A 22,205-nucleotide genomic window follows, 5' to 3' on the forward strand; every position below is an offset into this window, starting at 1 on the left:
AGATAGACGCAGTCTGAAAATCGAAAAGAAACAGGTGAATTAAATACACCACGTCTTTCTTAGCTCAGTATCCGAAATACTGTCCTACACATCAACGTGCAATCAACACGAAATTTTAGATATTTACATTGGATTTTTGTGTTAAGTCATCAAAGCTGGTCGGTCACACAGCACACTTCTTGAGCCACTAAATTTCACCGGAAATACTTAATTTCTATTTAGATTTCATGAAACGTACACTTGAAAACATGGAGTCACATTCCCAACTTGTTCCAAAATTTACTTAAAAGGTTTCAAATAAGCGGAGCTGGTGTGGTGGGCTGTAGTTGACGTTTTAAGGTGCTCCCTGCTGCTAGGCCAGCATCCTATATTCTGCTGGTTCAAGTCCAGCTGCTCAGCTTCTGATCCTGCTTCCTGCTAATGAACCTAAGAAAGCAGCAGCAGACGATGGCCCATGTACTTGGGCCCCTGCACCCACGTGGGAGACCACGATGGAGTTCCTGGCTCCTGGCTTCTGCCTGGCCCGTCCCCAGCCATTGTGGCCATGTGGGGAGTGAACCAGCAGATGGAAGATTTTCTCTGTCCCTCTGTCACTCAGCCTTTCAAATAAATAAAAGTTTTCCAGTAAGTGAATGGAATGTCCATTTTTAAATTCATATTGAAGTTAAAGTAAACGTTCAGTTTCTGGTTAGCCACATTCAAATGACCAGTAGTCACATGTGGCTAATGACCATTATGTGGAACACCGCAGGCTATGAAATGTGACATCGTGAGAATAACCAAATGACCCTTTCTTTGGATGCCTTATCTGTTTGTGAAGCAGTTTTTTTCTCTATCTCCCTCTCCCCTGCCTCCTGCTTTTCAAAAGGAGCTAATATATGAAGTATTTACCTTACACCAAGCACAGAAGGCACAAGTCATCTCAATTCCAGAGAAAAATCACTATATAGTGTGGATATGCTTTTGAAAGGATTCTATATCCTGTGCAGAGGCAAGCACAAATTCAACTGAAACACAGAGAGCAGTTATTCCGGAAAAATAAGTAGGAAGCCAGGCACGGAAATGTCTGGTGCAGGCAGTGAAGGCACAAGACTCTTGAGCCTCAAACCCCATCCTCCACACACACACACCCCACTGTGAAAATCACGGCCAACCTTCCCTATCCGTGTGCCCGCATCCTGTGACGTGTACTGTGGAGGCTGTGAGAGAAGACACTCCCCAATCATGCACTCAGTGATTAGGAAGTGCTTACGCAAAGTGAACTCTGAAGTGCCAGGGAAAGGATTGTCATATGCACACTCCTCCTGGCCTCAGGACAAGTGTGACCTGGTTGCTGTCACTTTGCTCTGGATCTGTCATGTCATTGCTGTGTCAGAGCTTATTTACTGAACAAGTGCTTGGGGGCAAGGTACCTTCTTCCTTCCAGTTCCCGCCAAGGGAGAGCCAACTCCAGCTGTTCCTAGGTAAGCTCACGTGAACAGCATTTTGATCACTTTAAATGGATGAAGCTTAGGTTTGAAGGCAGGATAACTCCTTCATATGGTCTATCTGGAGACGGCGATCAATCCCCATTTTTTTTTATTTTTAAAAGTGGCCAACTAGAACGCATGTTATCAAATACTTACAGATCCATGAGAAATTGTACTATGCCCATCCACTGAAGGCAGGATTAAACTAGGCGCATTCAGGCTTGGAAATAATTTGCCCGAAGTTTCCCAGTGCCTCTGAGGTACAGTCATGTGACTCACTCGACTCTCAAGTTAATTACGTTTTCAAGGCATTCTGCGGCTCTCACCTGTGTCTTTTCCCGACCTCTTCGGATTAGGAGAAAAGGAGTTTTACATCCGCATTCGCTTAAAGCGATGCAGCCCGCCCCGCCCCAGCGCCGCCCGCGCACCCCTCCTCCGCAGAGAGCCTCGGGGCCCCCGGGGCTCTGGGCCACGCCTCTCCCTCCTGCCCCGCCTCCTTTCCCCGCCCCCCGCCCGCAGTCTATAAAATCCGGAGCTGCGGACCGCGACCTGGAGCGGCGGACCAGCGGGCGGCGGCACTGGGCATGCTCCGCGGCGGCGCAGGTTTTGGTCACAAGTAGGAAGAAGCCAGTGAGTGCACGACACCGGCAAAGAGAAGCGGGAGCCGCAGCGCGGCCGTGGGGTCAGTCGCCGCCGCCTCGGAGCAGGAGCAGGGCGGGAGCGAGCGAGGGGCGAGGCCGTCTGGCCTAGAGCCGCCCAGCCTGCCTTCCCGTCTTCTGTCTGTGCGCGGTGCGCCGGACCCCCGGATCTGTCACCTGGGCGGCGGGGACCCGTCCTCGCACCGGGAAGCCGGCGCGGACAGGACCCTCCCTCTGCCAGCTGCGTCCCGAAGGCCCCCGCCTGGGGTGGAGCCGTAGCTGCCGCTGCCTTCTGCGGGCGCCCGGAGCCCGCGGCCGCGGGCACCTCCAAGGAGTCGGAGGAGGGGGCGGCCATGGGGCTGCTGTCCCAGGGCTCGCCGCTGAGCTGGGAGGAGACCAAGCGCCACGCCGACCACGTGCGGCGGCACGGAATCCTCCAGTTCCTGAACATCTACCACGCCGTCAAGGACCGGCACAAGGACGTGCTCAAATGGGGCGACGAGGTGAGCGCCCGCGGTCGGGCCACCCCGCACTGCCTTTGTTCAGCCCGGCGGGACCGGAGCTCCGGGCCCCATCGCGGTCGGCGTCCTGCAGTGCGCCCCGAGAGTCCCCGGTACCTCCCCGTCCCGGGCGCGCCGTGCCTGCCTTCGCCTGGCCGGCGTCCAGGGCCATCCGGACCGTGTGGGGCCCCTGCCTGAATCTCTAGCCACACTCGTGTCCCCCGTACATTCATTCATTCATTTGGGTGTCTCCCTTCATTCGGCAGACGCGATGGGCGCTGGGATGGCGTGAGCATGAGAAAGTGTACATGTATTAAAGTCCAGTGTATCTCCCGACCAGTCTCGAAATTGACTCTGAGATTAATGAGAAAGGGATCGATTTGTCCTCGTGGGCCCATTGCTGTTAGAAAGCGGGTCTTGGAAGTTCGCTTATTTCCTTGCCTCATCCAGGTGTCTTTCACAATGCTCTTCTCAAGCCCCTACTCCCGCCTCCGCCCACGCTGATAGCTGTAAAATTGCAACAAATTTTGGCTCCCTTTTCTTGAAGAGGGAAACCCTCCTTGATCCTGTTTAGTTCTAAGTGGGAGTGCCTAGAGCTTCAAAATAGGGATTTGTTAGCGCCTTTCCATGGCCCCAGTCCAGCATCTAAACTTCACCAATCAGTGCTTCAACATGTGCTCTGCCTGCAGATGCGGATGTCTCTCTATCCTCAGTATGTTGAACCATTGTTTATTGGAATGATGTGGAAAGCAGCTTTAACAGTTACTGTTAGGTTTAGTCCATTCTGCCAAAGCTTTCTAAGTCCTCTCTTCCTGTTTTTAAAAAACAAGGTGCAGTACAGATAATTAACTTATTCAGAAGTCAGTCTCTGTTTTTGGATTTCAGTTTTTGCTTTCGAATGTATCTTCTGTCAGTGTTTACCTGTTTGGTGTAAGTGTGTGCAGGTCCTGCAGAGCATCTTGCAAAGTTTCCTGCTTTCTAAGATGGGATGGTAGCTCCGCCTCCCACAGCTGTAGGAATTGCTAACTCGGAAAAAGAATGACTAGTAATTTGCACTTCTACAAAAGGGATTTGTCACACTTTGTATGGAAAAACAGCACAGTCTGTGTTTGATAATTCTTCACTTTTCTTCAGTTCATCTAACACTTTCTGTATTCATTTCTGTATTGTGTGTCACTCACAGGGCAATGTCAGCCCAAGGAGACAGGGACAGTGTACATTGTGCCTTTTGTTCACTTCTTGTTGTCCTAAGGTTTAGTCTTGTGCCTGGTACAGTTGGCATCAAGTGCTTGTGGCACAGGGAATGTATGAAGTGTCACTTAGTTTTGCATTGTAAGACAATTTAGCCATCTTTGAGCAACTAGAAATTAAAATTTTGTTTGTTCGCATTTTGACACCTGACTACCAAAGGGAAAGCAGTTGATGGTGGTCATTGCCCCAGGCAGAATTACATGGACTGGAGACTTTCTGCTGTGTTCACCTAAGATCCTACCAGAGTCCTTAGTCCTGTATTTAGGAAACTTCTTGCTGTAGGTAGGACGAACATTGAGATCTTCTGTATGAAGTGACTTGCATTGTTGAGGTAGCTGAATGAGAAGAACTCAAGAGCAGGGTCTTTATGAAGGTCAGCACCCAGGAAAGTGTCTCCCCTTTGATAAGTGGTTATGGAGAAAAGGTTGGGATTAGGTGCTCCTCCCCACCCCACCCCAAAAGATCAAAGGTGTTGCTTCTATAAATTGGGCTTGGCATTTCAACCAGGTAGTAAAACTTGAAAAGATAAACCTGGGCAGATCTGTTGATAAAGAGACTTCAGGGTGTCTTAAGGCTGTAATAATCTTTCCTGGATAGCACTGCTGTCATGTTAAAATGTGTTAAACATGTTCAGTGAAAGCTTTCGCTTGTGACTGCACACTTCTTGTCCCAAATATCACTTCATGAGCGAGATCCAAAGCTGCAAATTGGTTTTTCTTAAGAAACTTGATTTTAGATGCTTCCTGTCTCACCAGCGTGTTACTGTTTATCTTATGATTTGTCTTCTCCATCCTCTCGAATTTTCTTCTTTCCCATGCCTGCCCTCTGTGTCCTTTGGAATGGGGAGGTTACTATTTAATAGAAACACAAAGTAGAAAAGATGTAAAAAAATCACATGCTGCTCATTTTTTATTAAGATTGCGTACAGAGAGAGATCTTCCATTCACTGGTTTAGTCCCTAAATGGCTGCAGCGAGTGTCCAGGGCTGGGCCAGGTTGAAGCCAAGAGCCAAGAACTCCAACTGTGTCTCCCATGTTAGTGCAGGGGCTCAAGTTCTTGGAACATCTGCTGCAGTTTTCCCAGGCCCATTAGCAGGGAGCTGGATCATAAGTGGAGAAGCCAGGACTTGAATCAGTACCCATATGGGATGCCAGCATTGCAGGCAGCAGCTTAACCAGCTGCGCCATACCCTGGCCTCTGTTCATTTATTACATTCTGCTTCCGTTGTCCCTGGGTAGAGGCTAGAGGCATAGAAGTTTCAAGAAGAATAACATTCCTACCTATAAGTATTGACAGTCCAGTTGTAGGCAAACAGCCTGACAGAAGGGGAAGAATTGATTGTGAAGACTTCCCAAAAGGAAAAAAAAGTCCCACGCAACTTTTTGCTCCTGAAACGGCAAGTCAGTGATGCCTTGGTGTCTGCTGAGTTGGTCCTTTCCCACCCTTGACCTGTGGGATGCAGATGGCCAGTGCTCCTGCTGTGCACCTTGAGCTTTCTGGGGAGAGAAGGTGTGCTGCTCTGGGGGCAGCTGGGTTCACGCCCAGGTACTTGCTAATGCCGCTGTTCCTCGGCATCAGGCCCACGTAATCACCCTCTTATGGGACAGCACGAATGGATCATGACTGCAGGTTGTGATCCGTTAGTGGTTTGAGAAACAGTAGATTCCAGTTAGGACTTTGGGGTGTGGGTATGGTGAAGGCACTTAACAAGAGATCCACCTTGCCAAAATCTTTAAGTGTAAAATACAAAATTAACTACAGGAATGATAGAATTTGTTCATCTTGCATGATTGAGACTTTATGCTTTTGCTTAAGAACTCCTTCTTGCCAGCCCCTAGCATCTGCGATTCTGTGCATTTGACTATTTTAGCAGTTGGCCCTTCTGTGACTTGATTTGTTTCTCTTAGCGTAATATCTTCAAAATCATCCACATTTTCGGATTTCCTTCTGTTTATTAGGCTGAATAATATTCCATCGTTTGTGTATACTGCATTTTCTTTGTCCATTTTTTTTTGTCAGTTAACATTTAGGTTCGGTTCACATCTTGGCTGTTGTGAATAGTGCTACTGTAAACATTAGATTGGTAATCTTGATGCCAACCAGAATTCTCAAAAACTGAAATGAAAGAGAAGAGTACCAAGTATGTAGGCAGAGTATTATGTCAAACTTATGCATTATTTATTTGAGAGCAGGTGTGAATAGGGGTGTGCCTTGGGATGCATGTACATTTTTTCTGACTTTGAAGAGTTTGAAGGCCACAGTCCCTGATTTATCAAGGAAGGCTCCGTGGATGAGGTGAGCCTTGAGAGAACAAATAGCTGCTCAGCATGAATCTTTGCACATAGTGGGAACTCACTATTGCATGAACAGCACAGAATTCAGAATGCTGGCTGGGAAACCCAGAGGACCAACTAGCAAGTGAGCTTGTGTGCATACAGAAGCCGTGGGAGGTAACTGAGGACTGGCTGGGCTGATAAATGTAGAGGAGGGTGTGGTGGGTGAGGCAGACACCCCTATCCCCCTAGATGAAGGGTGATAAGCAGAAAGTGGTGTTTTGAGTGTGATAGGTTGAACTGCATTGGCTTGACACCAAAATGATGTTTTGTGTGGTTCAGTGTTGCACTTATACAGCCACGCCTTGATTTTCAAAAGAAAGAACAGAGCCTTTAAAGAACATTATACTGTGGCTGTAGGTATGGTTGGAAGCCCTCCCCCGCCCTGCCTTTTTTATTTTTAAGATTTACTTATTTGAAAGGTGGAGAGAGAGATCGATTTTCCTTCCACTGGTTCATTCCCCAAATGCCCACAAACTGGGCCATGCCCAAACCGAGAGCCTAGAACTCCATCCAGGCCTCCTGTGTGAGTGACAAGAACCCCAAGTACTTTGCCATCATTCACTGCCTCCCAGGTGCATTAGCAGTGAGCTGGATCAGAAGCAGAGGAGCCGGGGCTCAAACTGGCCCCTTAACCTGCTGTGCCACAACATGCGCCCATGTCTGCCACTTCAGAAATGCCAACCACTTATCTCCTCCCGCCAGAAAGAGCCCTGGGTTTGGGTCCAGTGTGGATTCTCGCCAAGGTCTGCCAAATTGCCTGTGTGATCTTGAGCCTGGGTTTCCTCATTTGGAAAGTGAGTGTGTTGGACTTTTATCTGATCGCTTCTAGCTTTTGCCATTTGAGTAAGTACAATTTGAATAGGATTACTAATAATGTACATATTTCAAACCAGAATGTGTTAGCTCTTTGAAATTCATCTGGAGGTAACCTTTTCAACTGCTGAGTAAAGACAATCACGGTAGTAAAGCAGACTATGTTATAGAGCCATGCTTTTGTCAATGTGTTGAAATGCAAAAGTATTTTTCTGTGAGGATCATAAATAGGTAGATTTCCAGGTCAGTCTTCAGGTTCCTGTTTGCACTTTAATATGAAGGTGCAAACCCTACCTAATCAACAGTTGTTATGCTTTCTGTGGGATACAGAGGTTTCTGCCTTCTAGGTGCCGGGATGTTACCTTATTTTGCCCCCAAATTAGAGGAGGGAGTGGTGGAGAGAGGTGACGCAGATATTCCTGGGTGAAAAAAAAGTGAGCTCTTGCTTGTTTCTTAACAGGTGACACACACTTTTCAGATACAGATTTTGTTTATAACTTGTGTGCACATTGAAAGATAGAGGAAATCTATGATGCAAATATGATAATAAATGACTTTTGACTTTTCCTAATCACTCCAGAGTTGACTTAGCTGCCTGCCAGGTATTTTCAGCTACTTAGTAGCAAGAGGTAACAGAATTGAATCTGCCTGACTCTAGGTCCATTTATTTTTTTAAAATTTAATTTTTTAAAGATTTTTTATTTGAAAGGCAGCGTTAAAGAGGCAGAAGCAGACAGAGATCTTCCATCTGCTAGTTCACTCCTCAAATGGCTGCAAAGGCCAGAGCTGGGTCCATCAGAGTCCAGGAGCTTCTTTGGGGTCTCCCCCATGGATGCAGGGGCCCAAGCACTTGGGCCATCTTCTGCTTTCTCAGGCATGTTAGCAGGGAGCTGGATCAGAAGTGGAGCAGCTGGGACTTGAACTGTGCCCGTATGGGATGCTGGCATTGCGGGTGGAGGCTTTACCTGCTATCCCACAGTGCCGGCCCCCTCTAGGTCTGTTTCTTAAACACATTATACCACAATTCTAAAACAAAAAAGTTTTAGATTCTTTACAATGTATTACATTACATCAGACCTTCTTTTGTAGTTTAACTATCCAGGGAGGGGGAGGGAGAGGGAGGGAGGGAGGGAGGGGGAAGGGAGAAGACTTCCATCCGCTGGTTCACTCCCCGAGTGGCTGCCACGCTGGAGCTGGGCGGATCTGAAGCCAGGAGATTCTTCTGGGTCTCCCTTGTGGGTGCAAAGGCCCAAGAACTTGGGCTACCTTCTACTACTTTCCCAGGCCATAGCAGAGAAGTGGATTGGAATTTGAGCAGCTGGAACTTGAACCCGGGCCTATATGGGATGCTGGCACTGCAGGCAGTGGCTTTATCTGCTACACTACAGCACCAGCCCCATAATACAATTCTAATAACTGTTTTTAATGTCCATGGCTGTTGATTCTGTCATCTTTGTCACTTCCAGTCAGATTCAATTAATTGATTTTGATTTTTCTCTTCATTTTTGAGTGTGTTTTTCTGATTCTTGGAATGTCTAGTAATCTTTCTGGATACCGAACATTGTGAATTTTACCTTGTTACTCTATTATATTTGTATATACCTATAAGTATTCTTAAGCTTTGTTGTGAGAATACAGTTATTTGGGGACAGTTTGATCTTTCAGGTGCTGCTTTTATAATTTAGGTTTCTGAGTTGAGGGCTAATTCTTTTCTACTGAGGCAAGACCTTCATGGGTACTCTACCTAGTGCACCTGAATCATGGTTGCTCCTTTTTGCTGATGGGAAAAACGCTGCTCCAGCTTTGGGTACTTGCCTCACATATGTGTGTTGAAGAACTGCTGAGTCTTTGGAGAAAACCTTTGCAGACGGCTGGGGTTCTCTTCTTTCTGATACTCTGTCCCGTGAACTGCTATGATTCTGGCCTTCAACTCTCCAATTCAGGGAGTCCACTGAACTTTGCATCACTTCCATGCCCCTGACCTAAGCCTCTCTCCAGGCAGGAAATTGGAGCAGTTTTAGGGTCAGTTAACTTTTTTCCCCCCATATCTCAGATATTTCTGCTCTTTATTAGCTGATATCCAATGGCTTCAAAACTATTCTTTCTTATACTTGGATTTTCTTTCTCCTTTTTTGTTGTTGTTTTTGGTTGTTGCTGTTTAAGGTCTCTGTTACTTCATTTTTATTAGAAATGAAAGTTTTTTCCACTTTTTATATTCTTTTCAGTTCTGTTCTCCATTGTAAACTCTCTCTAAAGTTGGCTGCTCTAGTAGTTATTAGATCCCTGCCAGCAAACAAGATTTAGCCAAGCTTTAAAGCCAGGATTTTCTTTATGGTTGTGTTTCATTGTTTAGTATTACTGTTATCATTCTATGATGGGATAGTTGTTCAAAGTACAGTTACATGTAATTTGAAAGTTTATGTACATTTTATGCATTAGCTTGTGTCTAAAGATGACAATGTAAGCCCCAAATGGTTGTGTAATCCAAGATATGGAACTTAATTACTTCGGACTACAATTTCCTTATTTATATATCTAATCAAAAACTCCATCATTTGGTTTTGAATTACATGCTCATATATATATTTCCAATTGTATTTATTAACATTTTTTGTTTTAGAATGTTCTGAACTACATATAACATGGAAATCAGGAAATGCATATGAGAAGTAGTAGAATCCCTTTCCTCACCCAGTTCCCTCTTGGGTTTTAGTTTTTTTTTTAGATTTATTTATTTACTTGAAAGGCAGAGTTACAGAGAGGCAGAGGCAGAGAGTGGTCTTCCATCCTCTGGTTTACTCCCCAAATGGCCTAAATGGCCAGAGCTGAGCTGATTTGAAGCTGGGAGACAGGAGCTTCTTCTGGGTCTCCCACGTGGGTGCAGGGGCCAAGATGACTTGGGCCATCTTCTACTGCTTTCCCACACCATAGCAGAGAGCTGGGTCGGAAGAGGAGCAGCAGGGACTTGAATTGGCAAAGCAGCACCCATATGGGATGCCGGCACCCCAGGCAGAGTTCTATCCCACTACGCCACAGCGCCAGCCCCTGGGTTTTAGCTTTTCTATTAGGTAACATACTTTACTGGCAACTGAAAAATAATCCAATTCAAAAGCATAAATACTAGGTTTCTAGAAAGTTGTGTTTTTTTGATTGCAATGATTATTATTTTTAAGTTTATATTATTTTTATTTACTGGAAAGGCAGAACAACAGAGAGGGGGTAATATCTTCCATGCACTGGTTCACTCCTTGGTGCCTGTAACAGCCCGGGCTGTTTTGGCCAGGCCAGAACCAGGAGCCAAGAGTTCCATCTTGGCCTCCCATGTGGGTGTCAGGAAGCTGACTAGGGAAGCTGGTTCAGCATGGAGGAGCCAGGACTCAAGCAGGCACTCTGGTCCGGGATGTGAGCATCCCAAGCAACAACTGAACCCACTGAGCCACAGTGGCTGCCCCTAGATTTTTGTCTTTTGTTTCCTAAGTAAAATGAAAGTACCTAATTGAGCCTCTCAAATTTTCTATGAAAAGCAGAGTGGTATTGCAAAATGCCTCCTTCAGAAAAGCTGAGACTTCAGCTTTACTTACACATGGCAGACCACTAAGAGCTTTGCTTCCAGGATGGAGGACTTTCAAATGAAGAAGTGTTTATTGAGTGCCTCCTATATGTTGGAGAGAACCTAGGAAAAGAAAAAAAGCTGTTTACCCTTGCAGAATTCCAGCGGAAGTAGGTATGGGAGAAGAGGAGTTGGTTCTCTCTACAGAGATTCTTGGGTCTTTTAGAGCTCAGAGCTCTTAAAGGAAGGTTGAGAAGGCAAAGAAAGGGTGTGGTACACATGTGTGAGGTTACAAGGTTCCTGGAGTTGAAGTGCTGGGTAGTGTGGCTGTAACACGGCCAATTCTGCAATCAGGGGATGGGCTAGAGGTTGAGGCTAGAAAGATGGATTGGGATTAAGGCTATTGAAGGTGCTTTCTTTTTCTTAAGGTTTTTTTGTTTGTTTGTTTTTTTGTTTTGTTTGTTTTTGTGTTTTTGTTTTTTTTAACTTGAAAGCAGAGTTACAGAGAGAGAGAAAGAGAAAGAGAAAGAGAACCATCTGCTGGTTCACTCCTCAAATGGCTGCAATGGCTTGGGCTGGCCCAGGCCAATGTCAGGAGCCCAGAGCTTCTTCCAGGACCCCTGCATGGGTGCAGGGACCCAAGTACTTGGGCTGTCTTCTGCTTCTTTCCCAGGAGTCTTAGCAGGGAGCTAGATTGGAAGTCGACAGCCGGGGCTTAAATTGATGCCTATATGGGATGCCAGCATCACAGGCAGAGGCTTAACCTGCTACGCCACAGTGCTGGCCCCCTGAAGGTACTTTCTAATAGTCCATGTGGGCAGGCATAGTATTACAGGTCCAGAAATGATACTTGGAGCTTTTCTGTAGATCATGTGATAGTGGTTTGGAGAGGTCAGTAGAAACAAGCCCTCACCAGAGGACATCATCCTTGCTAGAAGAGAAAGGAGAGTGTGGCTGAGCCTCCAGAGGTGGGGAATTGTGCATAATGGGAAGGAAGCTGAGAAGAGTTGTCTGGGGACCCGGCCCTGGAGTACCTGTGTCTCTCACCCGGGTGTCTAGTCTGGGGAGCCAAGTGTATAATAGTCCCTGCTGGGATCCTTCCTGGGGGAACTGGTTTGGCCGTCCTGGTTTAAAGCCCTTTCATTTGAGGAGTTCAGCACTTTACAAGCAATAGGAATACTGGATGGATAGTGGTGACATCTAAGCTGACTGCAGCTTTGGCGGCCGCTAGCCCAAAGGTGGTGGTTAAAAACCAAGGTGGTGGGGGGGCAGGATAACCTAGAGAGAAAACATCGACTGTGCCTCTGAACCCTGATGAACACATGTAAGGGGAGATGGGAATATAGTGTGGGATCCTGAAAAGTAACAGTTTGGGAGGTAGCAGGATTAGTGATGGCAAGCTTTCAATGGGTACCAGAGGATGAGAACCAAAACAAAGGCACTGGTTTGCTGGGGGCTCTAGTGATGGTGTATTTCCAACATGCTAAAGAGTAGTGCTGCAACTCATCGAATGGCAAATGCCCTAAACAACACTCTGGCCTCAGAATCAGCCCTTAAGTCATTCAGACACTGAGGCAAGAAAAATGACCTAAAATGAAAGATCTCTGAGATCCCAGCAGAAAGAACTGGCCATCAAAGAAGGAGATACCTTTCTCTGAAGGGAGGAGAGAACTTCCACTTTGACCATGGCCTTATCTAAATAACATCAGAGTTGGTGAACTCAAGAGGCTTCTATAGCCTTGGCAGCTCATGACAAGAGCCTCGGGTGATTACTGATGTCATAAGTGTCAATTGTTAAATCAACAACGGGAGTCACTGTGCACTTACTCCCGATGTAGGACCTCTGTCCTTAATGTTTGTACTATGTGAATTAATGGTAAAACTACTCATATGCAAATTAACAGTAAAACTACCACTCAAACAGTACTCTATACTTTGTGTATCTGTGTGGGTGCAAACTGTTGAAATTTTTACTTAGTATATATTAAGTTGATCTTTTGTATATAAAGATAATTGAAAATGAATCTTGATGAAGAGTGGGATGGGAGTGGGAGATGGGATAGTTTGCGGGTGGGAGGGAGGTTATGGGGGAAAAGCTGCTACAATTCAAAAGTTGTACTTTGGAAATGTATTTATTAAATAAAAGTTGAAAAAAAATAGTGCTGCAGGTTAAGTTGCTGCCCATGACACCTGCATCCCATTTGTACACTGGTTAGAGTCCTGGCTGCTCTACCTCTTATCCAGCTCCCTGGTAATGCACCTGGGAAAGCAGTGCAAGATGGCCCGTGTCCTTGAACCCCTATGTCAATGTGGGTGACCCGGATGAAGCTTCTAGCTCCTGGCTTCAGCCTAGCCCATCCTCAGCTGTTGCAGCTACCTAGGGAGTGAACCAAAGGATGGAAGATCTCTCTCTCTCTCTCTTTTTTTTTTTTTTTTTTTTTTTTTTTTTGACAGGCAGAGTGGACAGAGAGAGACAGAGAGAAAGGTCTTCCTTTTGCCATTGGTTCACCCTCCAATGGCCGCTGCCGCCGGAGCACCCCACTGATCCGAAGCCAGGAGCCAGGTGCTTTTCCCGGTCTCCCATGGGGTGCAGGGCCCAAGCACTTGGGCCATCCTCCACTGCACTCCCTGGCCACAGCAGAGAGCTGGCCTGGAAGAGGGGCAACCGGGACAGAATCCGGCGCCCGACCGGGACTAGAACCTGGTGTGCTGGCGCCGCTAGGCGGAGGATTAGCCTAGTGAGCCGCAGCGCCGGCCTCTCTCTCTCTCTTGCTCTGTAACTCTGCCTTTCAAATAAATAAATAAACCTTTTTTTTTTTTTTTTAAAGGAAAAGAGCAAAAATCAATTTCTGGCCAAAATAAGTACTTCAAGCCTGTGCATATTTTTATAGCTCATCTGGTCCTTGAAATTGACAACTTTTCAAAGGAAGCAGACTAGAACTGGGAAAGCAGTTGAGTTTTTGTCCTTTGGGTGGTATTTCTGTGGCTACTAAGTTGTCACCCTTGTATAGTGAAACTGAATGTTGATGGTGTCGCTCCCCCTCTTCGTGGAGGAACGACACTAAACCCTGCGCTGTTCTTTCGTCTGCTCGGCCCTCCCCGGGTTTGCTGCTGGTTCTTCCCGGGTTGGCTACTGTCCCTTCCACCTCCGTGGAAGGGCGGTTCCCCCTGCCACTTTCCCCACTTCCGCAGGGGAGCGGCACACCGCCGGCCGGCTCTCTCGGGGGCTGCTCAGGTGTTCCCCTTAGGTGTTCCCCTTAGATGTTCCTGGTGCATGCCGTCTCTCTCCTCCTTTATAGTCCTCCTCCGCCAATCCCAACTCAGCTGCCCACACGCCGAGTACGCTGCTCTCCTCCAATCAGGAGCAAGTCCTACAGTTTATTGGCTGAACTGGAGGCAGCTGTGTAGAAGCTGTTTTCTTCTCTCCCAGCACCATATTGTGGGAGAGCAGATGCATAGAATAAGTCTTAATTCCAGTAACTTAGTCTAGTCCGAGTTGCTCCCCACAGATGAATTTGGTAGGTTTGAATGAGCCCCCTTAATCTACAGTAACAGTTGTGTTTCCCAGACTTTGTTCAGCGAGACAGGGAAGCGTGCGGTGGGCCTCAGACCTCCACACACAAGAGGCCTTTTTGATGCACCTTCATAGGTCCACAGAGACTGTTTATCTGGGTCGGCATCTCTTCAGAGATATTAATGGCCAAGGTGCTACTTTGTTGGATGCTCTTTAGAAAAGAGCTATCTGTTTTCCTAGATTTTTGTGTTTGCTGTGGTCAGGATTTGGTGATTGGACATATTTTGGCAATAGAATTATAAAAGGATCTCCAAAACCTGTTTCTGATTGCATGAACATCCAGGCAGACCCACTGTCAAGTTTGCCCCCCTCCCCCTAGGTTCTGCCTTTAGTCCTTTGCTTTCAGGTAACTCCTTTCTTTTGAACTGGGTGCCTATTTAGAATTAAAACAAAGCCCTGAAGTGAGCTAGACTCCATCACCCTTTTCCTGGAAAGTACTAAGAGCCTGGGCTGTGATTCTGCCTACTGGGTTGACCACAGAGCTCATGGGCAGGGGGGTCCAAAGCTTCCCCGGGGCCAGGAGGGGCTGGAAGTTCTGTGGACACTGGCTGGGACTTGTCTGGAGTTCAGAATGAGTGGTTGCTGAAGTGACCTTGCATACCAGAGAGTTAGCATTAAAAATAAAATCTTGACCTGTTTCCTGAGACCTGTCAGCCCACCAACCCGAGAGGTTATGTGGGTGTGCTCCCTTTTGGCCCCTTCTGCACGCGATCACGTCTGCACCCCACATTGGTGTTTAGATGCCCTGCTGTCACCTAGCGCAGTCGCCAGCGGTCCTTCCTGTGCTGGGCACGGGAGACCCCTGGCTGCCACTGCAGCCGTGTCCAGGTTGTGCTCTGTTGACTGCGGCTCAAAGAGCAAGAACTAGGAAGCACACAGAAGTCTTCTGGGCGCGGAGTTCGTGCACTTTACTCCCAGAAGCATAGCTCAGGCACTCCCCTAGGGATCACTTCCTTTATATAAAGTTCCTGTGTGCTTAGTCATCTGGTTTTTCTACTCTGGATGAAACTTCAAGAAAGCAACTCGGGCAGAAATGAGAGGAACCAGTCCAGAGAGAAGCTGCAAGAAGCAGGTCCCTCTCTGGGCACCTCGTGGACTTCCAAGGACCTTGTTCTGTAGGACTCTAATTAAAGGAATGAACTTGCTGATGAAGCCTGGAGCACTAATAAAAAGTGAAAGTGTGCTTAGCAGCTTCTTATGGTCGGTTTAAGAGGATGTGATCAGCGTTGGAAAGGTCAGCACACATACTGTACGTGAGCATTGTTAAGACAGGGCACGCTTTGATAACGCTCTGGTAACAAGACTTTGCCCTTGAATAAAATTACCCTTTCTGGCAATGCAGAGTAAATTGTGTGCTGTATTTGGTGTGAGAGGGAAAGAAAACAGGGGGTCTTGGATTAACAGGATTTCTAGAAGAGTTTAACTACAGAAACAGTCATTTAGGAGTGGAAAGGATATTTGTTTTTCTCTTGTTTTACAGATGATAAAAACCAAGGCCCAGAGACTTAAAACACATCCTGAGTGGCTGTAATTTGGGAAGATGAGGACGTGTTGGGGCTGGAGAGCAGCTTTGCCCAAGTCCAGGAGGTGCTAGTGTGGGTGGCTGTCTGTGGTGGCAGGGACATGAAGGGGTCACAGTGTCCTGGGGTCAGCCATGGTCTCTCTGAAGAGAGAGACCATGAAGACCACTTGAGGCACAGAGGAGCTCTTGAAGGGCCAGGGCCAAGTCTTCAGGCAGAGGGGGGCCTTGTTGGAAAGACAGGAAAGGCTAGTGTGGCTGCACCGTGGGGTGGGGAGCAGGATTCAGGATGAAGGAAGCCGAGAAGTTTGGCTGGATGGTTCTTGGGCAGGGAGGTTGGGCTTTTTGCCGAATGTGAGCTTCAAGCAGTGGAGTGATTCGATCTGCTCGGTTGAGGAGCCTGGGTCTGCCTGCCGCAGAAGTAGGCAGTGAGCATTCTACACCACAGCTTTCACTTAGGTCTTCGAGCTGAGCACCTAGAATACATGCCCCGTATGTGAAACTGAAACAGCACTTCCCTTCCTATGAGTGGCATGTTCCGATACTTCTGTCCTACTGCACCAAAAGGGCAGTAATGTTGATCATAGCCCCCCATGGCCTGAAAGGGGTTGTAAGCAGCATTTAGAGCGCTTAGAAGACCCTGTTCTGTCTCAGTCAGGGTTATCACTACCCTAGAGCTAGGAAAGAATCCCGAGTTAGACACTCTGCATGTATTATTTTATGTAGTCCTCCCCAGGGGCCCTGTGAGGTAGATTTTATCCCTGTTTACACAAGAAGTGACCATGATTCAAGCAGATGGACCCCAAAGGGTGCACTCTGAGCTGTGTCCCCACGTGTTGCCAGCCCAACAAGCAGGAGTTAAGCACTCCATGCCAGCTTTCAGAGGTGGCAGCCAAAGATGAGACCCAGGCTGGAAAGGCTAGGGCAGGGGGCGGTGGCAGCGCAGGAGCAGGCAGGCTTTTTGTTCTCAGATGAAAATATGAATGTGTCTTAGAGCCACAGATGCAGACTTCAGCACTTTTCATCCCCAGAGGGCCCATAATTCTCATGAAGTGCCAGCACTCTTTCAAAAGGACACCATTGAATACGCTTGGTAAATTTCTCGGTCCACAGGACACTTGCTAACAAGTTTAATAATGTGACTGCAGCCTTCCCAGCTAATCTGCTGGCATCTTGCCCTGTGGAGAGGCAGAGATGTAGGACAAGCCCTTTATAAGAAAATCAGGCTGACCTTACTTGATGGTTATACAGCCTGTGCCCACTTCCTCCCAGGGTTCAGGTAGCTAGCCACAGTCAGAGCCAAAGCTTTGACTTCCCTCCTTGAGGTTTTCACCTTTGCACTTGAGTCTCAAATAGGGCAGGGAAGGATTTTATGTTCATGAGTCTAAATCTTCCAAATCCTTTTTTGCACAGGTTGGAATTATTCTGTAGTTGAGATCTGCTGTGACATCCAGGTACAATTCTTGAGTGAGATCTGTGACGCTGCCTCCCTGACATGGGATTGTGTCTGATGATGGTGGATGGCATTAAACTTGGGGATCTTGAGGCACTGTCATCCTTTCTCTGGGGGGTAGTAGGTCGGCCCAGCAGTCACTTTGTAGTTAAAATTCCTTTATTGTAGCAATGGCTGTCACTTAGGTACTTTGGAAAGCACTTTAATTTTCCCTCCTCTTTTTTTGGGTGGGTCAGTGAACACCACTTCCCAGGAACTACAGCTGTAAATTTCTAATATTTCTCAAAGTGAGTCCCTGAATTTCAGACAAGCTAGCTCATAAATAGTGCCTTCCAAGGGAATGTGCCTGCTCCAGCCCTTCACGAGTGCATCAGGCACTGAGCTGGGCATCGCTCAGGGAGAGTGGGTGCTTCTTCCAGTAACAGTCATGTCCCATGCTGCAGCCCTAGCTTCTGCACCTGGTAGGAGGAAACTGCAGAGATTCTGGTCAGTCCTCTTCCCTATACTGCCCCAGATCCCTTGCCCCACCCCCATCCCAGCTGTGACTGCTGCAGGTGGCTGACCCAAAGCAACCCTATCTGGGAACCAGGATATCCTCTTTCTTGTCCACATAGCATCTTGGATACTAGTAGGGGAATGTGTTCTCAGGAAAGAGCCAAGGAATTTACGTGTCCTTAGAAGCCAGAAGCTATGGTACTAAACAGGTGTTCTGGTGCAAATAGGAGCTACTCATAGTTGCAGTATTGTTTCTGTAAGAGGAAGTGTCTTCTGGTGCAGGGTGATTGTGTTGTGTTGGTGACCACACGAAGGTCAGTAACTCAATGTGTTGGCTGCCTTTTCAGAGGGAGTGAGAAGACTGTTAGGTTCCTGCTACATTTGGTTCAAAGTAAGGAAGGAGTTCCATGACAGCCTTTATAAAGTCTGGGCGTTTTGCACTTGGATCTCCGGTCGCTAATTTAGGCAGGTGAAGAATGCTTTCTCCATGCAGGCTGAGGTAACGATTCAGAGAATCAAATCCCTGGATTTTTATGCAGTGTTAGAATGGGGATTTATATGTCATAAATAAAAAGCAGCCTGTTCTGTAAGCAGAAGGCCTAGTGGATGAAGCCAACGGAAGACTGGGTCAGGGTGAGGCCACGCAGATTTTGGTTTCTAAAAATGTAAATTTTCCCTGGAGTGCATCAGGAGTAATTCTGTGGCTTGAATTGACATTTTAAAGTAGGAAGAAAAAAACCATTTTCTCAAAACATATGAAATGTTTTAAGAATTTGATATAACTTTAGACTAAACTATTCAAATGTTTCCTTATTTGGAACACAGAGCAATTTAATAGAACATATCAACAGTTACCAAGCACCACACATGAAAAATATGTACACGAAAGCACACATTATAGTTTCTGCTTTGCACTTACTGGTCTCTCCAAACTCTTCAGTTTTTGGCCTTGTGAAATGGTGTTTTGGGTATTTGTAAAGTCATTGTTAGACATGCCTACCTTTGAATTCACCATTAACCTAAATCTGTGCCACATCAAGTTTCATTTTGTCTGTATAAGAATTTCTTTTTTTTTTTTAGTATGTTTTTTTTTATTTTTTTATTTTTATTTTATTTTTTTATTTTTTTTTATTTTTTTTTTATTTTTTGACAGGCAGAGTGGACAGTGAGAGAGAGAGACAGAGAGAAAGGTCTTCCTTTTGCCGTTGGTTCACCCTCCAATGGCCGCCGCGGCCGGCGCGCTGCGGCCGGCGCACCACGCTGATCCGATGGCAGGAGCCAGGAGCCAGGTGCTTTTCCTGGTCTCCCATGGGGTGCAGGGCCCAAGCACCTGGGCCATCCTCCACTGCACTCCCTGGCCACAGCAGAGGGCTGGCAAGGAAGAGGGGCAACCGGGACAGAATCCGGCGCCCCGACCGGGACTAGAACCCGGTGTGCCGGCGCCGCAAAGTGGAGGATTAGCCTAGAGAGCCGCGGCGCCGGCTGTATAAGAATTTCTTACTCACTTTTCCACCATTGTAAACACAGCTGCCCTTTCGGTGTTGCTGTTCTGTCTTCCTTAGGTAATTGTAGGTATTGAAAAACTCAGTGGGATGACTGCAGCTAGCACTCCCAGGTACAATGCTAGACGTGGACATGGGGGCCATCCAACTTGATTGTTGATAGGGCTCAAAAACCATTGGTCATTGACATTTCACCGTGAGGACGCAGTTCTGGACAGAAGGCACGGTCTCCAACCCTGAAACATGCTTTCTGGGGCTGGGCCCGGCAGACAGTGATCGTGCTGCCCTGGTGCTGAACCACTGGGTGGGGTGTCTTGTGGGAAAGTGCTCATGGCAAGGGTGTGCAGGCCCGCACCCTTGCCTGGGCAGTCCCACTTGACGAATCAGCTTAGATTTAATTGACATTTCCTCCAGGAAAGCTGAGCTCCTGGATGGGAAGAGACCCTGCTGTTGCCTGTCCATAACTCCTTTTGGTCATTTAGAGCACTCCCCCAGAGAGCTTAGCCATGTCTTATTATTTCGTGTCACTCCAGTCAGTGTAAGTTTGAGAACCTCCTTGATTGAAGGGATGAAAGGACCCAAGGAGGTGGGGGAGGGGAGGCACAGCAAGACAGTTTGTTTTGGTGCCTATTAGTTGTTCACTCTAACTGGAGCTCTAACCCTCTGAATGGCTGTGGGCTTGCTCAGGAGTGTACAGAGAAAACTGGATCTCATGGGAAGAAAAGGCAATATTAGCAAATGGGCCAGTGGATGAGGTCCGACAGTGGAGCACAGGGCTGGCTCTGAACCCCAAATGTCCATTGCTCTGCACACCCACCTTTCCTGGACTATGTCCTGGAGCCCTTTCCTGCCTTGCCCTCTTCCACCTGAACACCTGGATACAGCCCCTTTCCTGGGGTACCAAGTCCTCTATCCACTGTCTGGGGGAGCATGTAGGACCTCGTGACTCCTTGTCCCTTAAGGACTGGATAATAGGGTCCTTCTCCCCAGAGGTCGGGCACATGAAAGCTTACATACTTTTGAGAGGGGAAATTCTTGTGCTTTTCTTTTTTTAAGATTTATTTATTTATTTGAAAGAGTTACAGAGAGAAATCTTCATCTGCTGGTTCATTCCACAATGGCCAGGACTGAGCCAGTCTAAAGCCAGAAGCCAGGAGCTTAATCCAGGTCTCCCACATGGGTGCAGAGACCCAAACACTTGGGCCATCTTCTGCTTTCCCAGGTGCGTTAGCAGGGAGCTGGATCAGAATTGGCACAGCCTGGTGTAGAACCGGCACCCATATAGGACATTGGTGTCCTGGGTGGCAGCATTACCTGCTATGCCACAGGGCTAGCCTCAGGACTAGACCATATCCTGATCACACAGTGTTCTTTCCTCTAGGGAGTGGAAATAAAGAAAAATATCTAATCAAGAGGCTGATACTGTGGTGTAGCAGGTAGAGCCACCACCTGCAGTATTGGCATCCCATATGGGTGCTGGTTCAAGTCCTGGCTGCTCCATGTCCAATCCAGCTTCCCCCTCTCTGTAACTCAGCCTTTCAGGTAAAAGAAATAAATCTTAAAAAACATTTAAAATTATCTAATTGTGCCTCAAATTTTAAGGTACCTGAAATCATCACCCTCAAAGTAGAAACTCGGGATGTTTAAACAGGAACATTTTTATTTAATACTAGTGGTAAATACATTTAAAGACTTAGCAAACATCCCCAAAATTTGATGTAAGTTGCTATTAACTTACCTTAAACTTTAATGCTACAGGTATGCCAGATGTCTACTCTGTATTCAGTAGGGCAATGAGTTCTTACATCACTCTCAATTAAGATTTTTTTTTTAATTGGCCTGATTTCAGATGAACACAAAGCACCTCACTCTTGTTCAGACCTGAATCAAATGACTTAAGGATTATTGTGTCCAGGTGGTTCTTAGCAACACTATACTAACACATAAAGTACATAAGAGTCTTTTCTATGTGTCTTTGTCCTTGTTTTCAACAACGCAGATATTGGGATAAAATGCAGCCTTTTAGAATAGAAATCTAAGAGGATTTTAATTCTGATTTGTAGAAAGGATAGTGCACATTTAAAATATGAATGTCTTATACAGTGGTCAGTTGTTTTTACTGGGTCTGTTTTCCTTCATTTAAAAGGCTAATGGTATATGCTAGACAGCATTGTCCCTAGGAATTGTGATCTGTGCTGAACTGAACTCAGTGGTGGTTGGTTTTCCTGTTTCTTCCTGATGCTATTAACCACACAGACTTGAATTAGTTACTCTGCAACCCCTTTATAATGCCCTTTGAGTATAAGTATGTGTGCAGCATATGTGCTGGAAGTTGGGGTTGACAGGCTAATCAAAGCTCAGAAGCTGGTTCAGTAGTCCCCCACTTGTTCTAAACTCCCCCAGTGAATGCCTGAAACCATGGATAGGACACAGTATATTTACTAATTTACCCAGGATAAAGTTTAATTTATAAATTAGGCTCGGTAAGGGATTAACAAAAACTAATAAAATACAACAATTATAATATGCACAGTTACTTCAAAAAGTTTGTGGAAAACAGAATTAAAAGGTAAACTTCTTGTTACAAAAAAACTTGAAATCCATGTTGCTTTTTTGTAATACAGACTCTTGAACTTTTGTAAGACCCCTGTATACCGTAGTAAAAGAACGTGGTCTCTTTTGAAGCAATCAAGACAAGTATTATTTTCGGACTTGAGTAACCAAAATCACAGAGCAAAAACATAAGTAGGGGACCAGACTACTGTGTACTGTAACCCTTAGAGTCAGTGTGGTGGTACAGAAGGGCCTCCATATCCTGTTCTGTTATTTTTGCTTTCGTCTGTTCCTCTCACCTTTTGGATACAAAAAGCAAGTACAGGCTGGGGACAAAATTCCAGAAATCATAAAATATAGCATTGTGGCTTTAGGTGTTTTATATTGGGAAAGTACTGTTCTATTATATCACTTAAATTTTTTATTTATTTTTATTTATTTGAGAGGCAGAGCATCCATCCACTGGTTCCCTTCCCAAATGCCCTCAGAGTTCCAGGAGGCCAAAGTTCAGGGCAGAAAACTCAATCCAGGTCCCTCTCGTGGGTGGGAGGA

The 22,205-nt window shown here is 46.5% G+C and overlaps 1 protein-coding gene across 4 annotated transcripts in view; it reads left to right on the forward strand.

The window, feature by feature from the left end:
* Positions 1–1,818: 1,818 nt before the first annotated feature.
* GCLC (glutamate-cysteine ligase catalytic subunit) overlaps positions 1,819–22,205 on the forward strand; it is a 48,484-nt gene continuing 28,097 nt past the window's right edge. For all 4 annotated transcript variants that reach the window (XR_016233987.1, XR_016233988.1, XM_002714508.6 and 1 more), the window contains exon 1: positions 1,819–2,610. Coding sequence is in view for 2 of the 4 variants with exons in the window: in XM_002714508.6 (XP_002714554.1) it covers positions 2,461–2,610 (150 nt within the window). In the remaining 2 variants the exon portion in view is untranslated. The remainder of the gene's footprint in view (positions 2,611–22,205) is intronic.

The sequence above is a fragment of the Oryctolagus cuniculus genome, chromosome 5 (assembly GCF_051225735.1).
Source record: "Oryctolagus cuniculus isolate XC-2025 breed Fujian yellow rabbit chromosome 5, ASM5122573v1, whole genome shotgun sequence".
In the NCBI taxonomy this organism is placed as follows: domain Eukaryota; kingdom Metazoa; phylum Chordata; class Mammalia; order Lagomorpha; family Leporidae; genus Oryctolagus; species Oryctolagus cuniculus.